The sequence below is a fragment of the Ambystoma mexicanum genome, chromosome 5q (assembly GCF_040938575.1).
Source record: "Ambystoma mexicanum isolate Mex_15411 chromosome 5q, UKY_AmexF1_1, whole genome shotgun sequence".
NCBI lineage: Eukaryota > Metazoa > Chordata > Amphibia > Caudata > Ambystomatidae > Ambystoma > Ambystoma mexicanum.
Window position 1 is genome coordinate 1,090,173,399 of NC_090933.1, and position 24,206 is coordinate 1,090,197,604.

General features: G+C 44.4%; 1 protein-coding gene across 1 annotated transcript in view; it reads right to left on the minus strand.

Annotated features, from left to right (window-relative positions):
• Window positions 1-538: 538 nt before the first annotated feature.
• LOC138498350 (transient receptor potential cation channel subfamily A member 1-like) overlaps window positions 539-24,206 on the minus strand; it is a 1,354,892-nt gene continuing 1,331,224 nt past the window's right edge. The window contains exons 16-18 of the mRNA XM_069622141.1: window positions 7,484-7,685; window positions 721-803; window positions 539-623 (exon numbers count right to left, since the gene is read on the minus strand). Coding sequence (XP_069478242.1) covers window positions 539-623; window positions 721-803; window positions 7,484-7,685 — 370 coding nt within the window. The remainder of the gene's footprint in view (window positions 624-720; window positions 804-7,483; window positions 7,686-24,206) is intronic.

Below are 24,206 nucleotides of genomic sequence, written 5' to 3' on the forward strand. Positions count from 1 at the left end.
ATGTGTTGTTTCCTCTTCTGCAGGGTCCCCACGTGCATCCAGGTCGGGCGTGACCATAGGAAGACATTGGGCTGCACGTGCAGCATATTCTGGGAGTGGCAAGGTGGAGCCACAAGGCGGAGCCAAGGAGGCGTGGCTGGGACCAGGCTATTTAAGCCTACCCCACCCGCATACAAGCGCTTTGCGTTAGTCTGCTTATAGCAGCGTAACGCTCACCACCGCCTGAAGCGCTCTTACCTGCTTTCACCAATACCATAGCTTGAAGCGCAGCTTACCTGACTCCAGCAACAGCATCTCCAGTGCACATCTTACCTGATTCCAGCCATACCATTGCCTGTAGCGCAGCTTACCTGATTCCAGCCATACCATCGCCTGAAGCGCATCTTACCTGATTCCAGCCATACCATGGCATGAAGCGCATCTTACCTGACTTCCGCAGTCCCATCGCCTGCAGTGCATCTTACCTGATTCCAGCAGTCACCGCAGTTGGAGCGCATCCTCACCTGTTCCGGGCGTCTAAGCTACGCGGGATCTCATCTCATCCAGCATCCTTGCGGATCCTTCCACTAACCACCGGCAGGTCTTCGGATAGCTGCCTCTCGTCAGACTTCGCCAGGCCATCCCTGCAGGAGAAAGAACAAACAAGGTTAGAAACAACATCGAGACTTTACGATAAGGGTGCGCGCAACACATTCCTCGCGCTTGACCGTAGAACCAAACTTATGTATTTGGGTCATTGTAAACCCCTCGGACCCCATTTGGACTCGCTTCCAACACCGCGACTCTGCTGGGCCTTCCACCACCTATTGGGGAGAAGGAAAGACATTACAATCGTTACGGACAATAATCACGGCAAAAGACATTGCACAAGGATACAGACAATAATCATTGTTGAGAAACACTTACCTTTGAAGTGGATCAGCCACAGCCAGTCTGGGCTGCCACGCACATGGACCAGTTAAGAAACTAGGTCCCATTAAAGGCGCCCAAGCTGTGGAGAGCCCATCCTCATAAATAAACAGGTGAGACTATATTGGTATATGCATGCTCACCTCATTCTGGGAAGGGTTCGAGGGAAATCACAGTCCAACCACAGCATTCTCACAGCCTCTCGTATTTTCCCAGGGGCAGTGTCAGCAACCAGTGCGGTCCACACTACAGGAGCAGTGAAAGAAGTCTGATCCAGGGGAGCCAAGTCCAACGAGGGCTGCAACCGCGCCCCAAGGTCCCAGCAGAGACCAGGTGAGCGTAACACTGACCCATTGGAAAAGACGGTCAGCAGCATCATCCACATGGCAGGCCTGGAAAGGGTGGGTTCGACAGAGGTCGGAGCCAGTAGCCAAGGAGAATCCGGTGAGTACACAAGTGAATAATAGGCCCATTGCACAACAACACCAATAGTACATTAACATACACAAACTTCCATGCATTCAGGCAGCAGTAACCCTGACAATGCATGGCGCATCTATGTGACAATGCAGGCCGTTACATCATGAGTCATGGAAGGTGTTAACCCCTTTAAACACACACCAAGTGGAATGATGATGGAATGATGTAGGACACAACTACTAAATAACTGCAAGTAACAAGGACTGACACACATTCGCATTACACATCACTGCCACCCCTTGCTGGCACGCCGATCACCCATGTACAGACAGATCAGCCAAACTGGTCCCAAAAATGTAGCGCATGTCAAGCTACGAACACCACAAGACGTGTATCTCAAACTAACAACCACTAGAACAGAGCACTAGTGGCAAGGCCCCTATGAAGACTGTATTCAACCTAATGTTGCTATCACACCACCACTACAAGCATGGTACCCCTCAGCTGACAGTACAACGGGAAACATAAGCAACATTTGTCCTGCCCTGTACCTCAGTGATGCACATGACTCTATGGTCCAAGCAAGGCACAACTCCCACACAGACCATCTGCACGCACATCAATCAAGGCAATACACCTCCATAATGTCAGCCACGTGAAGTATGCCCCCCTGGAGCCCTAGCACAGTGTGACAACATAGTACACACAACACTACATGATAATACAGCTTACACATGTCCATCAAGGTATTGATGTACACTTCCATGTCTCCCAACAGGCACACAAGACACTCAGGAACCCTTGAAAGGTGTCAGGACCTCCGTCACACCTGCACCATCAAGCAGTAAAAAGGTCACAGGACATACTTCAGCCAGGAAAGGGAGTGCCCACAAAATAACCCAGTCCAAGGGCACATTATCAGCCACCTCCATGGGCACTGGCACAGCAGCCACAATTGCAGCAAATACTCTGGCTGTGATGGAAGCTGCTGCACCACACAAAATGGAGGCACCTTCCACCACTGCTGGGGGCTCAGCAAACCAACACACCCACCCAAGTGCCAACGGCATCCAGGCACGGGCCCATCCCACTGCACCCGTTATCACAGTGCAACCACACAGTCTGCCTCCACTGACTCCAGTCCTGCTGCTTCACCAAAAGGCAGTTCTCACCGGAATGTATTGTATAGGTATTTTGAAAGCACTACAAAGACCTCAAGGAATCAAGGCACTAGGATAAGAGAGAAGCCACTAAACATCAAGGACTAAAACAGTTACTTTTTTAAAGCTTTTCGAAATGGGAGATATTCAGAAAGATTGTTAAGATCAAATGACAGAATGTTCCAGAGCGTAGGGGCAAGGACTGTAAATGATCTACCTCCCTCTGTAACACATAGCAAAGATTGATTTGTTGAGCGTAGTGGCCTGCCAGGAATATAGGGCACAAGTTTAGAATGTAATTCTGCCCCAACGTCGTGAGTAGCACAGAGAGCGTGGCAAGAGTACCTTAAACTTAATTTGGCTCCTAATGGGAAGCCAATGCGGTGGGTAGAGTAGGTCTCGAGAGTGAGGTAGTCTGGGAGCTCCCAGAGCAAGGCATGCCGCTGCATTCTGGAGAGTTTGAAGACGTTGCAGTAGCATCCCAGATGGCTTTGCAATAATCCAGCGAACTCATGATGGATGCGATGCGGTTTCATTTTTGGACCCAGATGTAGGTGGAAGAAATGGTAGGAAGTTTTTTCAAATTTTTCAATGTTGTGTAGACTAATTGACAGACTGTGGAGATCTGGGCTTCTCTAGAGCCTGTAGCCATTAATTGAATCCGTAGGCTCTTCACTATTGGAGTAGGCTGTGAACATGGACCTAGGGACGTAGTACAATAGTCACAAGTCCAGGGCTGTCCCACAGTATTAGATCCCACCAGGAGAACTTGAGTTTTTTTTCTGTTAAGTTTGAGCCAATTATTAGCCATCCAGCCCCAACTGCAGCAAGGCAGTTTTTCAATGTGTTAGGGGGATCAGATGATGGCACATTCACGCGAAAGAGAATCTGAGTATCATCTGTGTAACAGTAGAAGTGTACTCTATAGCTGCCAATCAGTTTAGCCAGTGCCTGCATATACAAATTAAACAAGAGAGGAGACAGGGCAGAGCCCTGGGGAACTCCACAGTTCAAAACAAAAGGCATCTAAGCAAAAGGAGGAAGAGGCATTTCAGCGGAGTGCCCGAGATTCCGGCCTCCTGAGGCACTGAAGCAGCTTCTGGTGATCAACAGTGTCAAAGTAATGAGGAATCCTCCCTCATTGCCAGCATCTCACTCATGTGGTCCTCCCTCATCTCGCTGTGTTCTCTAAGGACACGGATGACCACAGGGAGCAAGCAGGCTGGGCATCCGGCAATGAGGAAATGGGCCCTCACCATCTTCTGGATCAGTGCGGGACCCCACGTTGCCTGCAATATGGGAGCACCGCAACAGGATTGAGCAACAGCAGGCAGAAATGCATTCCACTGCATAGGAGCAACTGGGCCATTCACAGGCAACGCAATTCAGGGAGCCTCCAGGTGGGTGGCCACTTCCCTTGACTGTCTGTGCCAGTGTGCAGTTGAGTCAGCTGCCAGTAACACTCTTGTCAGTCAGAAGGTGAGGGAGCTGGCAGAACGAATCTCGGCCACACATGAGACCATGGCCAGGGCAATAAATATAACAATGCAACACCTCGAAGGCAGTGAGACTGTGAGTTCTGTGTCCACCACGACCACCCCTACTGAGGGATCATTGGCCAGCATGCCACCATGGTGCTTCCAGCACCGCATGATTCGTGCTGACCATGCCCACGCCAAAAGGGTCAAAAGGAAGAGATAGTGGACTCTCACATGGGACAGACTGTAGACCACGGGGATGTGGGGTGGGTGCTGGTGCTGAGGGATGAGTGTGTGGGGTGGGTAATGGCATTGGGGATGAGGGTGTTTCAATTTAGATTAAATCACTGTTCAGTTGAGTCAATGTTTACAGTGTTTATTCAATGGTAGTGATTCATTTGCATTCAGTGAATGCTCACAGTAGCGTGAATAGTGCATATGTGTGGAACCAAAAATAGTTGTCCATGAGGTCATGGTGGATGATGCCTCCTTCCCTCACCTCCCCACATATGTCTTGAGGTTCCCTGTTGTCACCTGCAACATCTTCATCATCAGAGCCAGGGAGGGAAATAGTCCTCATCTGGAGGCATGTCAATGTTCGTTGTATGCACGTGTTGTGTTCCATAGTGCATATCATGACAATTTTAACAAATATCACAAGGGATGTCCATTAGTGCAGCACCTGTCCTGTGGATGCACCTGAATCCTACCTTTAGCAGCCCGAAAGTGCACTCAATGTATTTCCTGGTAATCCTGTGTGCCACATTATAGGCTAACTCATGCAGTGTACCAGGGTTCCTCATAAATGTCATCAACTGGGGTAGCTGCAGATAGCCTGAGTCACATACAAGTAGTAGGATGTGCAGTGCTAGACATGGCTGTTGGTTGGTCGAGGTACATTTGTGATGTCCTATTGTGCTGGTGGCCTATGTGTGCTCATCTGTGCATGTGGATGACGCACCTTGCATTAATTGGGGTGGCGGGGCATTGGCCTACAAAGTGCACTTGCAGCCATTCACAGTGCGAGCAGCATCATTCATCATGTGTTTGTCTATGCGCTGACCTCATTCCTGCAGTTCACACTAAGGCGAAGGTGATAGTCTATGTAGTGCCCTATGACAATGCATTGGCAGGGAATGGCTTCTTGGATTAGACAGGGGCCTTCCTTGGTGTGAATAATTGTGTATCTGCTTGCTGTGGAGTCACTTGAGCTCAGTATGCAGACTGCAGTAATTCGGTCATAGGCCATGGCCGATTCATTGTATTCTTGGTGATGCATTATGGCACTTGTACTTTGCTCACAATTGTCCTCATTTCAGTCTCCATGTGTGTCACTGTGCTATGTCATTGTCAGATTGACCACTTACCCACAAGCCAGGTATGCTGAGTGTGTTCACGTAAGCTGGTAGGGTGCAGTTCCTCAGTATCATGGCATCCTGTGTGGCACCTGGGAATCGGGCACAGCCATGGCTGATGGTGGCAACTGTTTCCTGTCCTGGTATGCCTGCTCCACTGCCTGGCGGTCGGGGGCGGGGCACTAATGCCACATGTGTGAAATCCAGTTCCGCTATATGATATGATATTGGGGAACTGGGCAATGGAAATGTGATTGGCAGCGTGCACCTGTGACTGGGTGGTGGGCATGGAGTTGTGGTGATGGACATGCCTCATGAGCATATCCAAGACATGCTCCAGAACCTTCGAGAATGTTGGCTGGGGCATCCCATGCAGCATCCCAACAGCATGCTGGAATCCGCCCATGGCATAGACGTGTAGGACAGACACAAGCTTTATACAGGGGGTTGGCGGCAATACTGAAGGCGATGGCGCTCTGTCGATCAGCCTCAATCTGGGTCAGAATGTCTGTAATGGTGTGCCGGTCCATGCAATAAAGTGTCATTAATTGGTTGTCCATTGGTGTCCACAGGGATGGGTGGACACGTGGCATGGGAGGCTTATGCAGCACACGTCTCCTTCAACTTTGTGGTGCCTGTCTCCTTCCCTGCTGAGGCCTTGCATGCTGTTGTAGCTCAATGAATACTAGCAGGCTGTGGATCCCATAGATCACGTCTGCTTGTGGCTACATGTTACTTTGATGTGTGTTTGGGTTAGGTGTGGGCTTTATGTGCTCCTCCTGAGTGGATTGGGTGCATCTGTGACTTGTGTACCATCACCTGTATGAATTTACCTCCATCTTGTAGGTGGAGGTAACTGCACTGTATTTTTGGCTGGATTAGCGCAGATTTTCGGCAGTATTTCAGCTGTATTTCCACTTGCAACATGGTGGAAATACCACTTTTGTTTCTGGAGCTAATTCCACCTGCAGAATTAGCCCTGGCACTAATTCTGCCAGATCTCAGTGGTAATTCTGCTGGTGGTAATTTCTTTAGGCTAATTCTGCCGGTGGAATTACTGCCAATTTCTGGAAAGCATAATCTAGCAGAGTGTTACTGCCACTTTATCCACTTACCGCCAGACTCGTATTGAGGCCCAATGGGTTTTAAAGACAGATTCCACCTCCACTCTCACTGGTGCTAAGTGTTGTACTGTATTATCACCTGCAGTAATACTGACCCTTCCTGCAGGCAGCCAATGCTGCTTTAGAAAGGGGAGTAAGGAAATTAAATAGTGAAATACTGGGCCTCATTACGACCCTGGCAGTCCAGATACAATGTCACCGGTAAGCTTGCCGGTGCCGTTGCATCCGGACCGCCATACTACGAGTTGTAATTGCGGGTGCCCTTCTGCCTGCCAGGTCGGACCTGGCGGGCAGTGGGGCACCCGCGAGCACAACTCGTGGATGCACCGGCACCGTTACGAACCGTTATGAATGGTGCCGGTGCATCCGAGCTCCCCATCCCCATTCGGCCCCATGGGGATTGGGAGTCCATTATTGCCGGCACCTGCGAATGGGCAATTACCGGGTCCGCCGAACTTGGCATGACCCGGTTCTTGCCCATTCGCGGGTGCCAGTAAAAATGCAACTCCGGCGGCAGCGTGCCGGTTTTGCCGGCATGGCTACCGCCAGAGTTGTAGTGAGGCCCACTGTTATAAAATGCGGGAACATTCAATTTGTTGGTGGTAGAACAGCTAATACCACCAAACCTGTAATGAGTTCGAAAGAGTCTTTCATTAGAAAGCATAAATGTGTCGTTGGGTGGGTCTATATTGCTTCAACTGGAACCAACATCAGAATGAATTGCATCATGCATTTTGGAGGCAGTGGTCATCAAAGGTCTAACAAAATCACATTTTAATGGGGTTCTTTCTTTTTTTGACAACAATATGATTTGGCGGGTTGTTTTTAATTTTTTGGAGCAGCTTTATAGATAAAACAATAGTGATATACAGATCATTTCTTTCTTTAACACGTCACACATGTATGTTAGCAAGACCTCTACATACACAGGTTCATCATTTGATCTGTGATAACCAATTAAAAACTACCAAATGAGCGGCGATAATGTTCATGGCTTGCATTAGGCCTGCTTTTTCCTAACCCACTTGGTACTCTACCTTAATCTGGGTGGTGATTTTTTTCAGAGCCTCGTCTTGGTTGATGGAAAGATCATCATCGTAGAAAAGAGTCAGTGGGGAACATGACTCTCTAATATGCCTCCGATAGTCGTCCCGGTTACTTTTGTTGAGATGTTCTTCCATTTGCAGCATTCTGCTGGCCTGCTGCATGGACGCATTTGCAGTAGCATTGTCGTAGACCCTGCAGAGAAATAAATGCGAATAAGCACTTAACAATGCTTTTTCCCCGACCCCACAATTAGAAAGAGGTGAGTACTCTTATAAATGAATGCGTTTCTTAGATTTTGAAGATAGAACTTAACAGAAAGAAGTAAATACTATTGTCCTCATTTTGTATGTACATGGAACGTAAAATATGTGCATAATACCCATCCATAAAATCTTTAAGTATTTTCTTTTACAGCACAGGACAGTGGTCCAGTCGCCCATTGCGCATTGACAAAGTGCGTGAAAAATCCATGCACTGTCCATGTGAAGCACTCAAACCATTCATATTAAAAGTGTGATTTCAAAGTTTTGAAACTCGCGTAAAATCTGTATGCAAAATACGACCAATGGTATAATGGTGGACCGTTACACATGTTTTACCACCACCAACTACTCATACAAATAGCATTTTATCACAGGCAAGTTAAAGTAGGGTGGTGAGTTAAACAGGGGGCTCAAATCAGCTAAATAAGCCATGCTAAACCCTCCAACAAGCGACACATGGATCAAACTACTTATATGGGTGGGGGCAGCACATAAAAGTCAGATTTTCAGCACAATGGAAGGAGTGGACTCATCAGATCACATATTCCTTAGCATTTTGCAGCTAGCTATCTCAATGAAACCACACTGTATCACAAATGCATGCCATCACACCCTTACCTGCTTGTTTTTCTACCAAATACCACATGGTTTGTACATTTGGGCAACAGCACACATGTTTAATGGAACACATCCCACACAAATGATTTAGGCAACTCGAACACATACCTCCATATGGAAGAAGCTCTCAAGTGTACCACGCCTTCTATGGGTATAACAACTAAGTGTAGCTCCATTGTGGGACATGTAGTTTCATGTACTCATTTCCATCCCCACATAACAGAATTCAACCAAAAAAAACACAAGACTGAGTGACCCAACCAGGCATAGTATAGGGAGACGTAAACCCATGCATGGGGACATCTTGACACATAAGATGCGTATACAACTATAGTCTCTCAAATGCATAAATGGCAATCACACCCTTCTTCTTCCCCCCGAGGTGACTCTAAAAACGCTGAGGACCTTTGCTTCATGACTACACTATGCCAGCTAGTCAACCTCAGGCAGTGCCACTACAATGTTGCCCAAATCCAGACCTGCAACCCCATTGAGCAGGCGTTTGATGTCCTGAGAAAATGCAGGATTTATGGTGCATACTGACCAGGCGAACTCTATTTCTTGAATGCTGCACAACATTCCTATCAGAAGCCATGTGCCCATACACAATGAGGTAGAGATGACAATTCTGAGGACTCGGATGATGCCTTTGAGGGCCTCTATTAACCTAACCCTTCCCATCAGCCCTTGACATGATTTGAGAATATTTATTCTCTTCGTTTTTTCATATCCAACTGTATACATACCACATAGGGAGAGCATTTTCTTTGCAGATACACCATGTGAGCTTCAGCGCATATAAGGATTAAAGTATTTCCTTTATAAATACTGAGGATTTCCAAACTTAAATACTCTGCACTATCCCACCTTTTTCTTAAAAATATCATTGACTTTCGAGTTCTGAAAAAGGAAGTATAATGCCCCCATAAGCAATTGGTAAGTGCTGCTTAATCATGACTTTGAACATCCGGAAATGCAAGACTACCATTCTCCAAGTCTTGATTAAATCTCTTTCAGTTATGAAGGGAGTACTTTCCCACCCACAGAAAGGACGACAAATGGAAATTTAATTCCTAAAGTTTCCTAGAGTCAAGATGTATTATCAATGCCCAAAAATGATAAAGAAACTTTGGCAAGATGATAATTCAGAGAATATTGACGTAGCCAGTAATCGAAATGGGGAATTTTCTCCACTTTTGAGGACTGCACATGCTGCTTCCCAGAGACTCTAACAAAGTTCCTTGTACCTATAACAGCAGGATCCTGATAATAAGTGACCCCAATGTAAGAGGCCTGCGTAAAACATGCACTGGTAAAACACAGAGGAGTTCATGTTCGTTGGGGGCGTCACATAAATGAATTTCAAGCATTTATATGGCGGAGAGGAAGGGCATAACGCAATTTTCGTTTACGCCTCCTCCGTCCTCTTCATCATACAAATGATCCACCATTTGCACCAGCATGGATTTTTATGATGGCGCAAATGCTGAAGATCCTTTTGGTTCTGCCTGCTTTATGCACATAGGGATCCATTTGACATGTGGCAGGGAGCGTGTATAATTGAAATGAAACCCTCCACGAGATGTGAGCATGTCAGGGAGGCCTTACTTTCAATTGGGAATACGGCCTACAGTGCAAATGACGAAAATGTGCCTGCGGGTAGCCATTTATGTTACAGTGTAAATGTAACGGCTCCCCACGGCGAATTACACATTTCTAGAAAATGAGCACCAAAGTGTTCAATTCCACGGACTGCATTTTGCTTTGATAATCTTTGCCAAATTAGGAGTTCAGCAAGATATAGAGGGATTTGTGAAGGATCTTGAAATCAACCCAATCATTGCTTCAGAGTTAAAAAGCATGCCTGCCTTTCTTAACAAATCAACAGGAGAACCTGTTACACTACTGGCTTTTCTGCATCAATAAAAAAACATGGCTGCAGTACCAATCAACACCTGGATCAGTTGTCCCCTTAGCTGGTATCAATCCATGTTGATCATCCAAGATTATTACCCCACACTGAGATCAGACATCTTTACATAGATTATACTGTCAACTTTCAGTAATGAGATAGAATGCTAGAACAATGTTAAACTCAGATATTGTCCCTTCTTCGTATAACTATTACGTTGGCTTCTCTCTATAAACTCTGGGCCCTAGCCTCCCAATATCGTTGCTATTTGCACTAGTATTAGAACAATAATATTCTTAAACATTAGATATACATCCAGTGGTAGATCATCTGCATCGGCTGCTTTCCCACAAGGAAGCAATGATATTGCTACCCATGTTTTCTGGCTAGAAACCGGGCAGGCTAATTTATCTATCCGACTTGCAGTGAGCGTCAGTAGAAAAACTAAGCCTAGATATTCCCCAACAGAGTTGCTCGAAAAACTATTCAAATTCCTGAATGACTGTTCCCTGCTGGCAAACTATTACCCTTAATATATTTTGTATTTCAGTAGGGTGGTAAGTCCCATTTCTTTCTCACTGCTACAATCTGTGTAATAATCATATGGACCTCTTATGACCTTAGGTAATCTAAAATCCTTTGCATGTATTGAATATAATGTATCTCTGGTAATAATTAAGGACCCCTGCACTGCTGTTGCATTTTTCGTCAAATTCTCCCATGCCCAAAACATACATTCATTATCACCAAACAGTGTTTTATGGAAAAAACAGGGCCTAAGGGATTTGGCATTACTTGCCACTGTATTTTGATACTTATCTGAGATGCTTATACCCTGATAATCAGTTCCAATTCACTCCAGATAATCAGTTCTAGCAGAAAAAGATCAATTCTCACATTTTGATGAGGATGGGAAGAAAAGAGTAGCTCCTGACATCAGGATGCAGCACCCTACACACCGAAAAGGGAAACATCTTCATCTGTTTAAAGCATGTCTCTTTCTGGGGCAGGCCAGGGCAAGTCAGCTATGGCTGGTCTTTTTGTCCATAATCAAGTTGAAATGAATATAAACACAGGAGTGGGCCACTCTACCGAAAGAACAGCAAGTCAGTGGGAAAATAATGTGGTCATCCTTCTTTGGGGCATAAACTGGGACCACTGTATAGTGCAACCCTATATAATTAAGATAAACAATTATCCAGTGGTCCATTTGGTCAACTACTTGATGGGTTATGCGAATATTGAAGATACAAATCAGGATTGCCACACCACCTATAATACCAGTTTGAGAGGTTTCAAGATTATAAACAAAACCACTCCATTTCTAAACCTTTTTCTCTGCAAGTAGGACATGTGTTTCTAGTAAATAAGCCACATCTGCCTTCATGTCCTGCACATATGCTGCTGCCAATGTACACTTATTTAAAACGTTTAATCCATCAGCATGCAAATTAGTTTTGTCATACCAAACACAGAGGCTCAAATCTATCTGAATAGTGGAAGCAATTCTCTTGGTAACATATCTATCATAGCCTCCACATCTCTAATAGACTCAGAGGTTAACAGCTTGTACCAGTCACCCAGTCTTTTCAAAAATTCTGTTCAGACAATACCCTCGCTTTCTGCCATTCCAATCACAAATAGATCTGTAATGGGGGTAAATTGTGATGATTGTTTTCCAAACACACAAGCACCTGTACAATCACAAACCATTTTACTTGAAATAACCTTAAATGCCATGAATATGACCATTGTGACGCTTACAAAACTGTTTGAGACCTTAGATTCGAAATTAACCAAACAAAATAGATAAATCGATCAAATTGTAGCATGGATCTGCAACATGATAAATGGCAAGAACTGTGTCAAACAAGGCAGAGCCGTATTGGCCACGCCAAAAAAATGAGTCTGCCTCCATGACAAGAGCACGCACGAGTGAACCAAATTGTTGATAGATGAATTGTGTGTCTGGTAACAGTGCTGTCCCTGAGTTTGGGTCCATAATTGGTATACAAGTTGATAATGATGGTATGAGGGAAATGCACCCTCTAATAGAATCAATACATCACCTGTTCATGTACTAACTAGTGGCTTAGTGCAAGAAGAACAAACAGAAAAAAAGATGTCCGAGTATGCTTCCATACCAAATCAGTCACGACCCCAAAATGCAGAGGCTGTGATATTGAAAAACACATACAACCTGTTCAATCCCAAACCTGGGAAGAAAAGAAAATCTGAAGTTTTTGCTGTTCAATCAAAGAAAACTAAAAATCAGAAGGGGCTACCACTAAGAGCCTGAGCCAGTATCAAACAATTTGTCAAGAGGATAGCACCAAAAAACAATTCTGCTCTCTTAACTCGAGTGGCGACAACGAAATATAAGATTCTGAGCTCAGAGGAGGTGATAATCCTGCACTGGAAATAATCCAGGTTGAGGATTATCCTCCCCTAAATGACTTAGTTGCTGCTATTCCGCCACCACGAGACAAGGCCAGATTAGAAATCGACATTCAACTGTCAACCTTAACTGAAATCCACTTGCCAATTGAAAAAAACAATCAGGCTGCTCCGATAATTGACAAACATGAAAAGGACCACCACCGCATTTTGGTGGACATTCGAGTCCAAATTGAGAAATCTATCGAAAATTATGTGGAGTTACAGCAAGTGAGAGCATGCTCAAATGCTATGATGCAGCATGTGCCTAGATTTGATTCTGGCTCCACTCTTGGTTGCAAGTCGAATGTTGAATCTGACAACCATCGGATAGGTATGTGCCCAAAGGCACTGATGGAAATCCATACAGCCAATTTGAATGGCAACTTCAATCAAGATCTAAGGTTACATAATTTGGAAGCGAGTAAAATCACAGCTGCCAGTGATATATACACATTAAAAAAATGTCCAAGGCCTCAGTGAAACAACAGGAGTGTTCTGGATAGGAAGAGGGCACAAGGCTGTGCACATTGATGTGGGAGAAGAGGGCAATCGAGTGTTACCCGTACAAGAGCATACGACCTTGAAAACAAATATATTTACACCTGATACAATAACTACACATATTCTGAGCAAAGCTGTGGAAAACTCTAATGGTGAACACATGAAAGTTCAAAATTGCTAAAGCAGTTGAGACAAAATGCTACCAATTTGCACATTTCTTCTGAAGCAAACAAGTCTGGTTCTAGTAGTCGAGTAAAACAAATGGAATTTGAATCTGAATCTAGATCCTTAAATACTTGGCAAGAGACTGATTCAAATAGCAAACAAAATACTAACAACCGAGATACTTTACCCAAGGTGAACAACACCATAAAGAAATGGGGATACATTTAATCGGCTTATATTAATGTGCCGCCCGGCACCCTTTACTACTTATGTTCTGAACAGGACAAGTATCTTGGCTATATGTGAAGGGGTGGGCAGCTTGCAGGACATTACCTCACTAGACATTGAGCAGGTCAAATTCGTAAATGAAAATGACCGATCAATTGTCAGGTTATGGATGCAATCAAATGTAGTTAGAAATGCCCTGTGGCAAGCCTGCATGGAAATCTTTGCCCTGGGATTTGTTCTGGCACAAAATCCTGTGTTTATAGATAGCAATGGCGAGCAAAGACTAGGGAACAAACCTGATCTCTCCACAAAAAGGGAGTTCCAGAGGAGAGCTCATGTTATCAATTTATAACCAACAGTAACAAATGACAAACGTGCCATATCCTTAATAAGCTGAAATACTTTTGGTTTTTCACACCTGCTGGGAGCCAGCGCTGACTTTCTTGCAGTATATGATATCATAGTACTGCAAGAGACTTGGCTAGTGGACAAACCTGTATGGGAATATCACACCATCATGTTACATTCAGCCAAGACATCTTCCTGAGGTCGTCCCTCTTCAGGCTTAACAATTGCTACAAAGAACCACAAGGGTTGGTACATTTCATCATGGGCAGCCCCTAAATTGTATCTTTTCATGTAAAGTGACACACCAAGGAGGTGTCATTGCCATTGTCAACATGTACCATAATCCCAGAGGAATAACGTATGATGAGTTCTTCTTTGATCTTGAGCAATTTATGAATACTATATTATTGTCATCGGAAATCACCAACACAATGCTCACTGGTGACTTTTAAACATGCAACTATTACCCCTTGACAATCCTACAACAAACTTGGCTTGTTGAGGTGGCTTTCACTGATGAAAGAAGTGTTGTGATGTGCAATGGTTCTCTTGCTGGAGATATACCTGCCGAATACACATGGCGGAGAGAACCGAGTGCCTCGACAATTGATTATACATATGTTGACTTACAAACGTTCGATGTAGCGATAAGCTTTGATGTGATAAAATAAATTCACAGCAATCACGAACTGCTCAAACTTAGTTGGTACGTGAATGATTTTTCAAGTAACATCAACAATAAGGGATTTCAGCAGCACATAGTCGTTTAATAATGCCAGAACGCGTTTTACTTGGAACTACACACTTTAACATCGTTTCATAATAATGTCGAGAGCAGTTACACTGAGGGTACATCATCCAACCAGACATACACGTCTTTCTTACATTTATACCACACACAACATCGAATGTCGACCAATATGCATCATAAACCTACACATGAATTCAATGCTCAAGTTCAAATGAAAAAATCCTTGTTGCGCAAACAAAAGAAAGCAATTGCAATTGATAATATTTCTGGCAAGAGAAAAGCCATAAGTGCTCTCAATTGTAAATATAAAACTGCATACGTTGGCATAAAGCACAATTGCTACAATCAATATGGGCTTTAATAAATATCGCCAATCATGTAGCTCAAAAACCGGTGCAACTGAATGAAGTGAATGAAAATGACTGGGTTATGCACTTTACGAAAATGTATGCAAGACCATCTTCCGAAAAAGATGAAGCTGTCCTGGAGTCGTCTGAATATGAGGGATTACAAATCCTGGAGGAGGATATTTTGTTTTATATTTCAAAACTAAACAACACATGGGCTCCTGGCCTGGATGGGCTATGTAACCGTATGTTTAAACAGCATTCCATCCTCTGGGCAAAAAGTCTGCATAATATCTTTAAACAGATAACAAAAACGAATGTAATCCCTCTGTCATGGTTTTCGTCAGTGATAGTTCCCATCTTCAAGAAGGGCGATCGGTCTTGCACAAGCAACTATAGACCGATCCCGCTTCTAGATGCGCCAGGGAAACTTTTCTCTAAATTTATTTTGAGGGACTTTAATAAATGGACTATTACGCTCACCTGGTCTCTGCAGGGACGTTGGGGCACGGTTGCAGCCCTCCCTGGAAGTGAATTCCCCTTGTCAGGCTTCTTCCCCTGCTTGTATGCGGTGGAATGCGCTGGTTGTGGGCACTGCTCCTGCGAGGATATGAGAGATTGTGAGAATTCTGCTATATGACTGCCCTCTCTCTCAAACCCTCCTTCCCAGAATGTGGTGAGCATGTGTCGACCCATATAGTCTCACCTGTTGATTGATCATGGTGAGCTCTTCCTCCTGCTTCTCACTGCAGGGGCATGTTTGATGGACCGAGTTCCTTCACTGGCCCATGTGCGTGGCAGCCCAGACCGGCTGTGGCTGAACCACTCCTGAAGGTAAGTGTCTTATGGCTTTTAAAATATTGTAATGTTGATTCTTGATTGTCCGTGTCCTTTTAATGATGTCTTTCCTCTGCTTTCTCCCAATAGATGATATGCGGCCCAGCGGTAGTTGCAGTGCATGAAGCAAGGCCAAATGGGAAGATAATGGAGTCCACGATGCTCCGACAGCAGGTGAGTGTTGGTTTAAGGTTAAGCGCAATGATTTGTCTAAGCGCAACCTTAAACGTAACGTCTCAGCGAAATGTAACCCTGTTTTTATCGTTTTCTCTTGCAGGCACCGTCTGTCACAATGTCCGGCTGGAGGGCTGCTTTCCGGAGGTCTGGAGATGGAAGATGAATGCCAGAGTCCACGATGATGTGTGCCAAAGGAAGCAGATTCCTAGGTAAGTGCTGCGGCTGGTAGCTGGAAACAAGGTAAGATGCGCTTTGCCGAGTAGCTGAAAAGAGGTAAGATGCGCTCAGGCTGGTAGCTGGAAACATGTAAGGTGCGTTCAGGCCGGTAGCTGGAAGCAGGTAAGATGCGCTTAGGCGGCGGTGAGTGTCACGCTGCAATAGCAGAATAACGCGAAGCGCGTGCATGAGGGCTCAGCAGGCTTATATAGCCTAGCTCTGGCCACGCCCATTAGTCCTGACTCATCGGTCCCACCCTGCCACTCCTAAAGGATGCTTACACGTGCAGTCTGACTTTCCCCAGCAGCCACGCCTGACCGAATGCACGTGGGGGCCCCTGCAAGGCAAACAAAGTACTTGCACCAAATAAAAATGTGCTAGTGCACATTTATTTATGAGCCTGGTGCCAAAGGCGCCAGGACTGAGTCCAGCTGGGCCCTCCATGTTGCATTGTCCCCCAAGGGACAATTAAAGGTTGTGTTACCCCTTGATCTCGTGACCTGATGGTGCAGGGTCTGGAGTTCCAAGCCCATGGCCATGACATGGACCTCTGATTACTTCAAAAGACATCCATTTCAAACTGGATTTATTCCAGGTATGGGAACTAGTGTGAACTTACTAACTTTAACATCTATTATCTCACATCATGACACGTTAAATCAACCTCTGTATCTAGTCTTTGTCGACTTGCAAGCTTCATTTGACTCAATTTCAAGAGAGATACTACTGAAGAAATTGATCAAACAGGGGTGCCCTTCCCATGTTGTTTCCCTCATAAGAGATTTACACACAGAGAACACCATCCATGTGAGACTTGCATTAGATGGTAGATTGACTGTACCAATTAAGACCTATAGAGGGCTGAGGCAGGGTTGCACCTTTGCCTCAGCCCTGTTCAATTTCTTCATCTCAGACGTAGGAAGAGCTTTCTTGAACATCATTACTGACGCTCCCAAATTGGCTAACAAGTCTGTGTTATCTTTATTATACGCAGACGACTTGGTCTTAATTTAAAAAATGCCCAAAGGCCTTCAAAGGGTATTGGATGCCTTAGCGAACTATGTTCATGAGAACCTTCTCACCATAAACTTAGAAAAAACAAAAATTATGCAGTGCATATCCATCGAGAAAAAACAATAAGAAACATCTAACCTGGTCTCTCAAGGGGCACCAACTGCAATGTGTGCAGCATTACACCTACCTGGGCACAACCATTAAAAGCCAGAGAGGAACTGAATTATGCAGACAGACACTACGAGCCAAAGTTACTACTTCCATTTATCAAGCCAATATCATACAAGCCAAATATGGAAAATTTACTATTGTTTCAGCCATAAATTATTACTGCCAGAAGGTTATACCCATTCTTCTCTATGCTGAAGAAACTAAGCCCATACTATCAGAGAAGATATGGACTAACCTGGAGGTGAAATACTGGTGGTGTTTACAACTACCCACATGTACTCCAGTAGTATGGATACTGAACGAGCTTGGTTTAACATCCTTGTATGCTCGCTACATGTGGCAGTTGGTGGCTTTATTTAGAAAGTGCATCCTGGCACTACAGACCTCTACAGTGTTAGGAATCTTGTCTGACTATGTCTTTTCCTCCACAGATAAATTCATCTCCAAATGGCGCAATTTGGTCATTCACGCGCTAGCACCTGCTGATGCTTCATTATTGGTTATTTTGCAAATCCTGATGAAAGTCCAAACTAAACTCTTTCAAAGAGATTGGATTGCCATCAGAGAACAATGCACATTATATCACGATGTTGATGCTAATCTGTTTGCAGTTAAAAAAATATAGCAAACCGGAGCAGTATATGCTGAAATCCCCATCTCAATCGCATAGAAGTGATTTTATGCGACTGAGATTCAATCTTTGGCCCACTAAGGAGATGTTGGCCCGTCAAAGAATTATAAAGCAATCAGAGAATTATTGTTGCTTCTGTAATAAAATCGAACAAAAAGAAACATTAAGACATCTTCTCATAGAGTGTGAGGCATTGTTGGAACAACAGATTAGACACTTCAAAAAGGTCATGGAGGTTTATAGGGATCCATCTCCAGAGTTTCTATGGAAGATCATTCATTCTGGTTTCCTTACACATATAAGAATTAGAGTTATTGGGTTTCTGTATTAACTAAAGATGAAAGAGGTGAACATAAACACTCCTGCATTTTATCAATCGTAATTCAATCGATTGGTATCCTGGAAAATAGAAATTGATTCTAGTGCCTTGGTTGGATGCAGGAACGTTTTGCTTTTCAAGTGCACCATTTTATGTTTGACATTGATACTGAATCTGTATTTTGTTGCTTTTTGTTTTTTTCTTCTTTTTTTTAATGGCATGAATACATATTGTTCTCAAAAATGTTTATTATGGATTATGAAAACAACATTTTTCAAATGTTTTTAGATTAATTTGAATGTTAATGTTAAAGGATATTTGTACCGCACACTATCATCACCAGAGTGGTCCCCTGGCGGTTGTGTGTATGTATTGAAAGTTTAATATATTGTAAAGTTGACTTACGCCAGCTATATCAATACAAAAAAAAATACATTTTGATATGAATTTTATATAAATTCTGGTACACATTTTGATATACATTTTGATATGCATTTTATATACATGTCAATATGTTTTATATCAATTTTGATATACATGTTATATACATTTATATACATTTGATATCAATTCTATATGTAGTATACATAGATGATGTGAGTACCACCCATACATTTGAATGCGCCATAAAATAACCCTATTTGAGTTAGCATTATATGCAAAGTGTGTTTCACATGCCTATAAAAAAAGGCCAAGCTGTTGGCTTTGGCACTGCTTGTTCTTGCAGGAACGCCTCGTCACTTCACCACTGTTAATTAAAACAGCCCACGCCATGACACTTTGCCATGCACACGCCTACACAAAAGGCCCAAGCCGCTAGCTTTGCAAATGCTTATTCCTTAAGGATTAGCCCACACTGGCTCCTCCTGGGGTGTTGCGGTCCACATCCCCACCCTCTCCTCAATAACCCCTTCACTTTTCTTTTGTTCAATAATTTTTATTTGTTAAATTGCAAGTTCAATGTAAAAATAACTTCATGTTTTATCTATACAGAAGAATTGATCTTGAATCAGTCGTTTCAAATACACAAACCAAAGTAATGAAGAGGCCATGTATCAAGATATAAGTTGGACAAATGGGGCTGACAAACTAGACAGACACAATAGGATAGATAAAGGAGGGGTAAGCAACAGCCCTCCTTTTCTTCCAGACCCTTGCCCTACCTATTCCACCGCACCTCCTCTTCTTCCCTCCTCTCAGTTTCTCAGCGAAGTCTTTCCCCTTGCCCCTTAGTTTTCTTCCTCCTCCTCTACCCCTGCCCTCCTCGCCCCCCCTCTTATCTTCTTCTCTGAACTCTCCCCTCCCTTCATCTGCTTCCTTCTCAAGCTACTCCAACCTCCTCGGCCCATCCCTCTCTCCTCCCCCCAGACATGTGTGTTCCCTTCCTCCAACCTCCTCGGCCTCTTTACATCCTTCTCCCCTCCCCCTCCTCTCACCCTCACTTCCTGCCCCTCTTCCTATCCCTTTCCCTCATCCTCATGCGACCCCTCTCTCAACCTGCCCCCTGCCCTCGCCATCCCCCCTCTGTCCTTCCTCATCATCCTAACCTCATCTATCCCCCTATGTCAGTCTAGAAAAAGTAGACACCCCCTCGATCGTAAGGAAATGTACTTTGTCTTTTGCTTCATGTAAAACTGCTTTGCTGAAATATTATTCTACTTCACTGGTGCATAAATGTGAGGCCGCGAGAGGCATGTTGAAACATAACGCTGTAACCCAGACAGAAATGCCCGGTCTTCCCCCACACATATCCTTGGAGAGTGAGCAGCAAGGCATTCTAATCCGTACAGCAGGTGCCAGCCAGTCTCGGTAGCACAGTAGAAATGCTATAGTGAGCATTAAATGACTTGAATTATGCTCTTCTTTGCGGCCCCCCTTTCCTGAGCCCGGTAGAGCTTTGGAGAGCAAGTTGACCCCCAGCACACGAATAGAAACTAGGAGATAGTAAGGCCTGGAATGTGTCTCTTCCTACACACAGCTTGCTTGCAGAAACAGAAGCATTGTGTTCTTTAAAACAAAGACTTATGTCTGTGGGCTTACAAAATTGCAAACTGTTACTAAATGAATGTTTGAAGGTGTCATACTCGTCACCATTGTCAATCATCGTGCCTAGTGCAAAGGAAATGCAATAGGGGCGGTATAAATTGTGACACTACTGATTACTAGATGCTTGTTTTGTATATGTAACTGTTGTACGATTCTGGGGGCTCTTGTGTCCCCTGAGGTCTGATAGACACACGTCGCGGGGCGTGAGACCAGTTGGCTAACTGAGACTATTTGCTTTGCAATAAACCCTGGATTTTGGGAATACAACCTCGTTTCTGGTGTATCAGTTAGTGTGTGGTGATTGTGCCTTGTTTCCACAAACGAGGGTCCCTCCGGGGCTCCTTCTCCTATCCTTAAACCCTCCAGCTTCATCAACATTGCCCTTTGGAACGCAAGATCCCTCTGCAAAAAGACTGCAGCCGTTTTGGACATGTTTTTGAGACTCAATCTTCAATTTCTCTGTAATACAGAAACATGGATTCCCCCTCACAACTCCACTGTACCTGCATCTCTTACCACCTCCTCCTCCTCATTCTCTCACGTCTCCCACCCCTCGGGCCACGGCAGAGGCGTTGGTCTTCTCTATCACACTAATTTTCGCTCCTCTCCCTCTTCAACTCCTCTATCTGTCTTCCCTTCCTTTGAATATCTTTACAAATCCTTTACTTCCCCTCTCACCATCTCTTTCCTAATTATCTACAGACCATCTGGCCCCCTCTCCTCCTTCTATGATGACCTTGATCACCTTCTTTCCCTCATCTCTCCCTTGCCCCCTCCCTTTACTGTACTTTGCGATTTCAATCGTCACCTTCCCGCTTCCTATCAACCTTCCCATCTTCTTTCTATTCTTGACTCCTACCTTCTAACTCCTCTCCTGACCTCTCCTACTCACTCCTCAGGCTCTACTCTTGACCTTATCTTCATCTCTACCTACTCCTCCTCCCCAGTCTCTACTCTTGCCAACTATCTTTCTGACCATGCTTTACTCTTTCTCCCTTGCTCCCCCCTCTCTCCCTTCACTCCATCCTCCTCTCCTGTTTCCTTCTCTCGGCGGGATCTCTGTAACTTTACCCCCTCTCTTTTCCTCGACACATTCTATTCCTCCCTACCCTCTCTCTCTGATTTCTCCTCTCTCTCGCTAATGAAGCATTATCCACTCTGACCTCTTCTATCTCCTCCAGCCTTGACCAACTTCACCCTCTATCCACCTTCCAATCTACCCGCAAACCCTTTCAACCATGGCTCTCCTCTCAACTACTGTCTATGTGACGCCTCCTTTGTCGCCTTGAGCAACGCTGGCTCAAGCTACGCTCTCCCTCTAATCAAACCTCCTACTTCTCATATAATTCTCTCTATGACTCCTGCCTTAGCTCCGCTAAGTGCTCCTACTATTCTAACCTCCTCCTCTCCCACTCCTCCCACCCATGTTGTATCTTTCAGACTTTATCCCGTCTTCTCTCCCCGCCTACCTCTGACCATTCTTCTACCTCTCCTCTCTCTCCCTCTGACTTTGCTAACTTTTTCTCATCCAAGATCCTTACTTTATGCCAAAACATTCTTTACTCCCCTTCTTACTCCCCTCCTCCCTCCTCTCTCACCACCTCTTCTGCTTACATGTCTAACTTCTCTCCTGTTACTCCTTCCGAAGTCTCACTACTAACTGTCCAACACTCACCCCACTGCTGCTCCCTCCGATCCCCTCTCCACCCCCCCTAATTCCTAAAATCTACCCTCTTCTCATCCTTTACCTCACCTCCTTCTACAACATCTGTCTCTCCTCTGCCACCTTCCCTTCTGACTTCGAACACGCCACAATCATTCCTGTACTGATACAACCCTCTGCTAACCCTCTCCTTACCTCCAACATTCGGCCAACCTCTCTTCTCCCATTCCTTTCTAAGCTTCTCGAACGTCTAGCCTACTCTGAACTCTCTGCTTTTGTATCCAATATCTCTCTTCTTCACCCTTCTCAATCTGGATTCCGCCCCAAACACTCCACTGAAACTGCCCTCATATCTGTTTTCAACTCCCTACTCTCCGCTTGCTACTCTAAGCAATCCTCTATCCTCATCCTCTTGATCTCTCTGCTGCCTTTGATACTGTTGACCACCCCTTGCTCCTCAATATTCTTTCTTCCTTTGGTTTCAAAGTCCTTTTTCTTAACTGGCTCTCCTCTTACCTCTCCAACCGTTCTTTCGCTGTTTCCTGGGGCGGCTGTACCTCTCCTACTCTCCCCTTGGACTTCAGCATCCCCCAAGGCTTGCCCTTTTTCTTTTCTCTCTCTACACTTCTCTTCTTGCTCCCATCATCTCTTCTTTCAGTATCTCTCATCATTTCTATGCTGATGACACCCAGCTCTTTCTCTCTTTTTCTTCTTTCACCCCTGACATCCACCTTAATCTTTCTTAGTTCTATCAAAAACTGGATGTCCTTCCACTTTCTCTCCCTCAACTCTGTCAAGACTGATCTTATTCTTTCCCTCTACTTCCCACCCCCGCCTTCTACCCCTCTTTTTATTCTCTTTCCCCCCTATAATCTCCCCATCTCTAACCATGCTCGCAATCTTGACCTTCACCTCGTCTCCTTCCTCTCCTTTAACCACCATATTTCTCTCACCTCCCGCGCCTGTCGCTACCACCTTTTCAATGTTCATAAAATCTGTTTCTTGCTCACCTTTCATGCCACCAAACTCTTAATCTCTTCCTTCATCTTCTCTTATCTTTTCTACTGCTCTTCCCTCCTCTTTGGCCGTCCTGCCTCTCATCTTGCTCCTCTCAAATCCCTCTATCACTCTGCTATCCACACCCTTTTTTTTCTCTCTCCTCATGATTCCATTTCTTCCTCACTCTCTGTTCTTGGCTGGCTTCCCTTCCACTCACAACTTAAATTTAACTTCCTTTGTCTCGTCTTTAAATCTCTTTATGATCTTGCCCCTCCCTACTGTTCCTCTCTCCTCTCATTCTACTCTCCCTCTCGCCCCCTCTGATCTGCTGATCTCTTTCTACTCACTGTTCCCCCACCTTCCTGTGTCCCTTCTCGTTTCCGATCATTTCAGCTTCTTGCCCACTACACTGGAATTCTCTGCCTCTCTCTATCCGCTCCATTTCCTCATACTCCTCCTTCCATTCTTTCTTAAGATCTCATCTTCTTCATTCCCTGTCCTGTTAACCTCATTACTTCCCTTGTATTCTTTCTCTGTTATAGACCTATGTAAATTGTTCTACTTATTGTTTTTGGAAGGTTTGTCTCATGTTTATAATTATGCTTCCAATTTTTCTATGTAATCTTGTTGTTGCTATGTAAAGCGCTTTGGATTAAAGCGCTGTATACATTTAATAAATACAAATAATGATGTTAACATTGTTGAGGCATGCAACAAAAGTGTTCCATTTCTTATCAAACTTGTGCATGGAAGTAGAGGAAAAGGCATGACATTTTTCAATAGGATGAATAGAGCATATGAAATTCCACCAAGCAGAAAACAATAGTTCGGAAGAGTCCTTCCAATTCGAAGTAATAATGTGAAATGCAATGCAAACAAACAGATTAAACAGGCATGGTGAATCAATTATTTTGAGGTACGGATCAACAATATGACCAATTATAATATTTTAAAGTGATAATGACTCTTGAAAATGAAAAATCTTTTGCATGCATATCCAGATTTATGTCCAGAATGATTTACAAATTTACAATTATAAATCAAATGAAAGAAATCTGAATTGGGGTT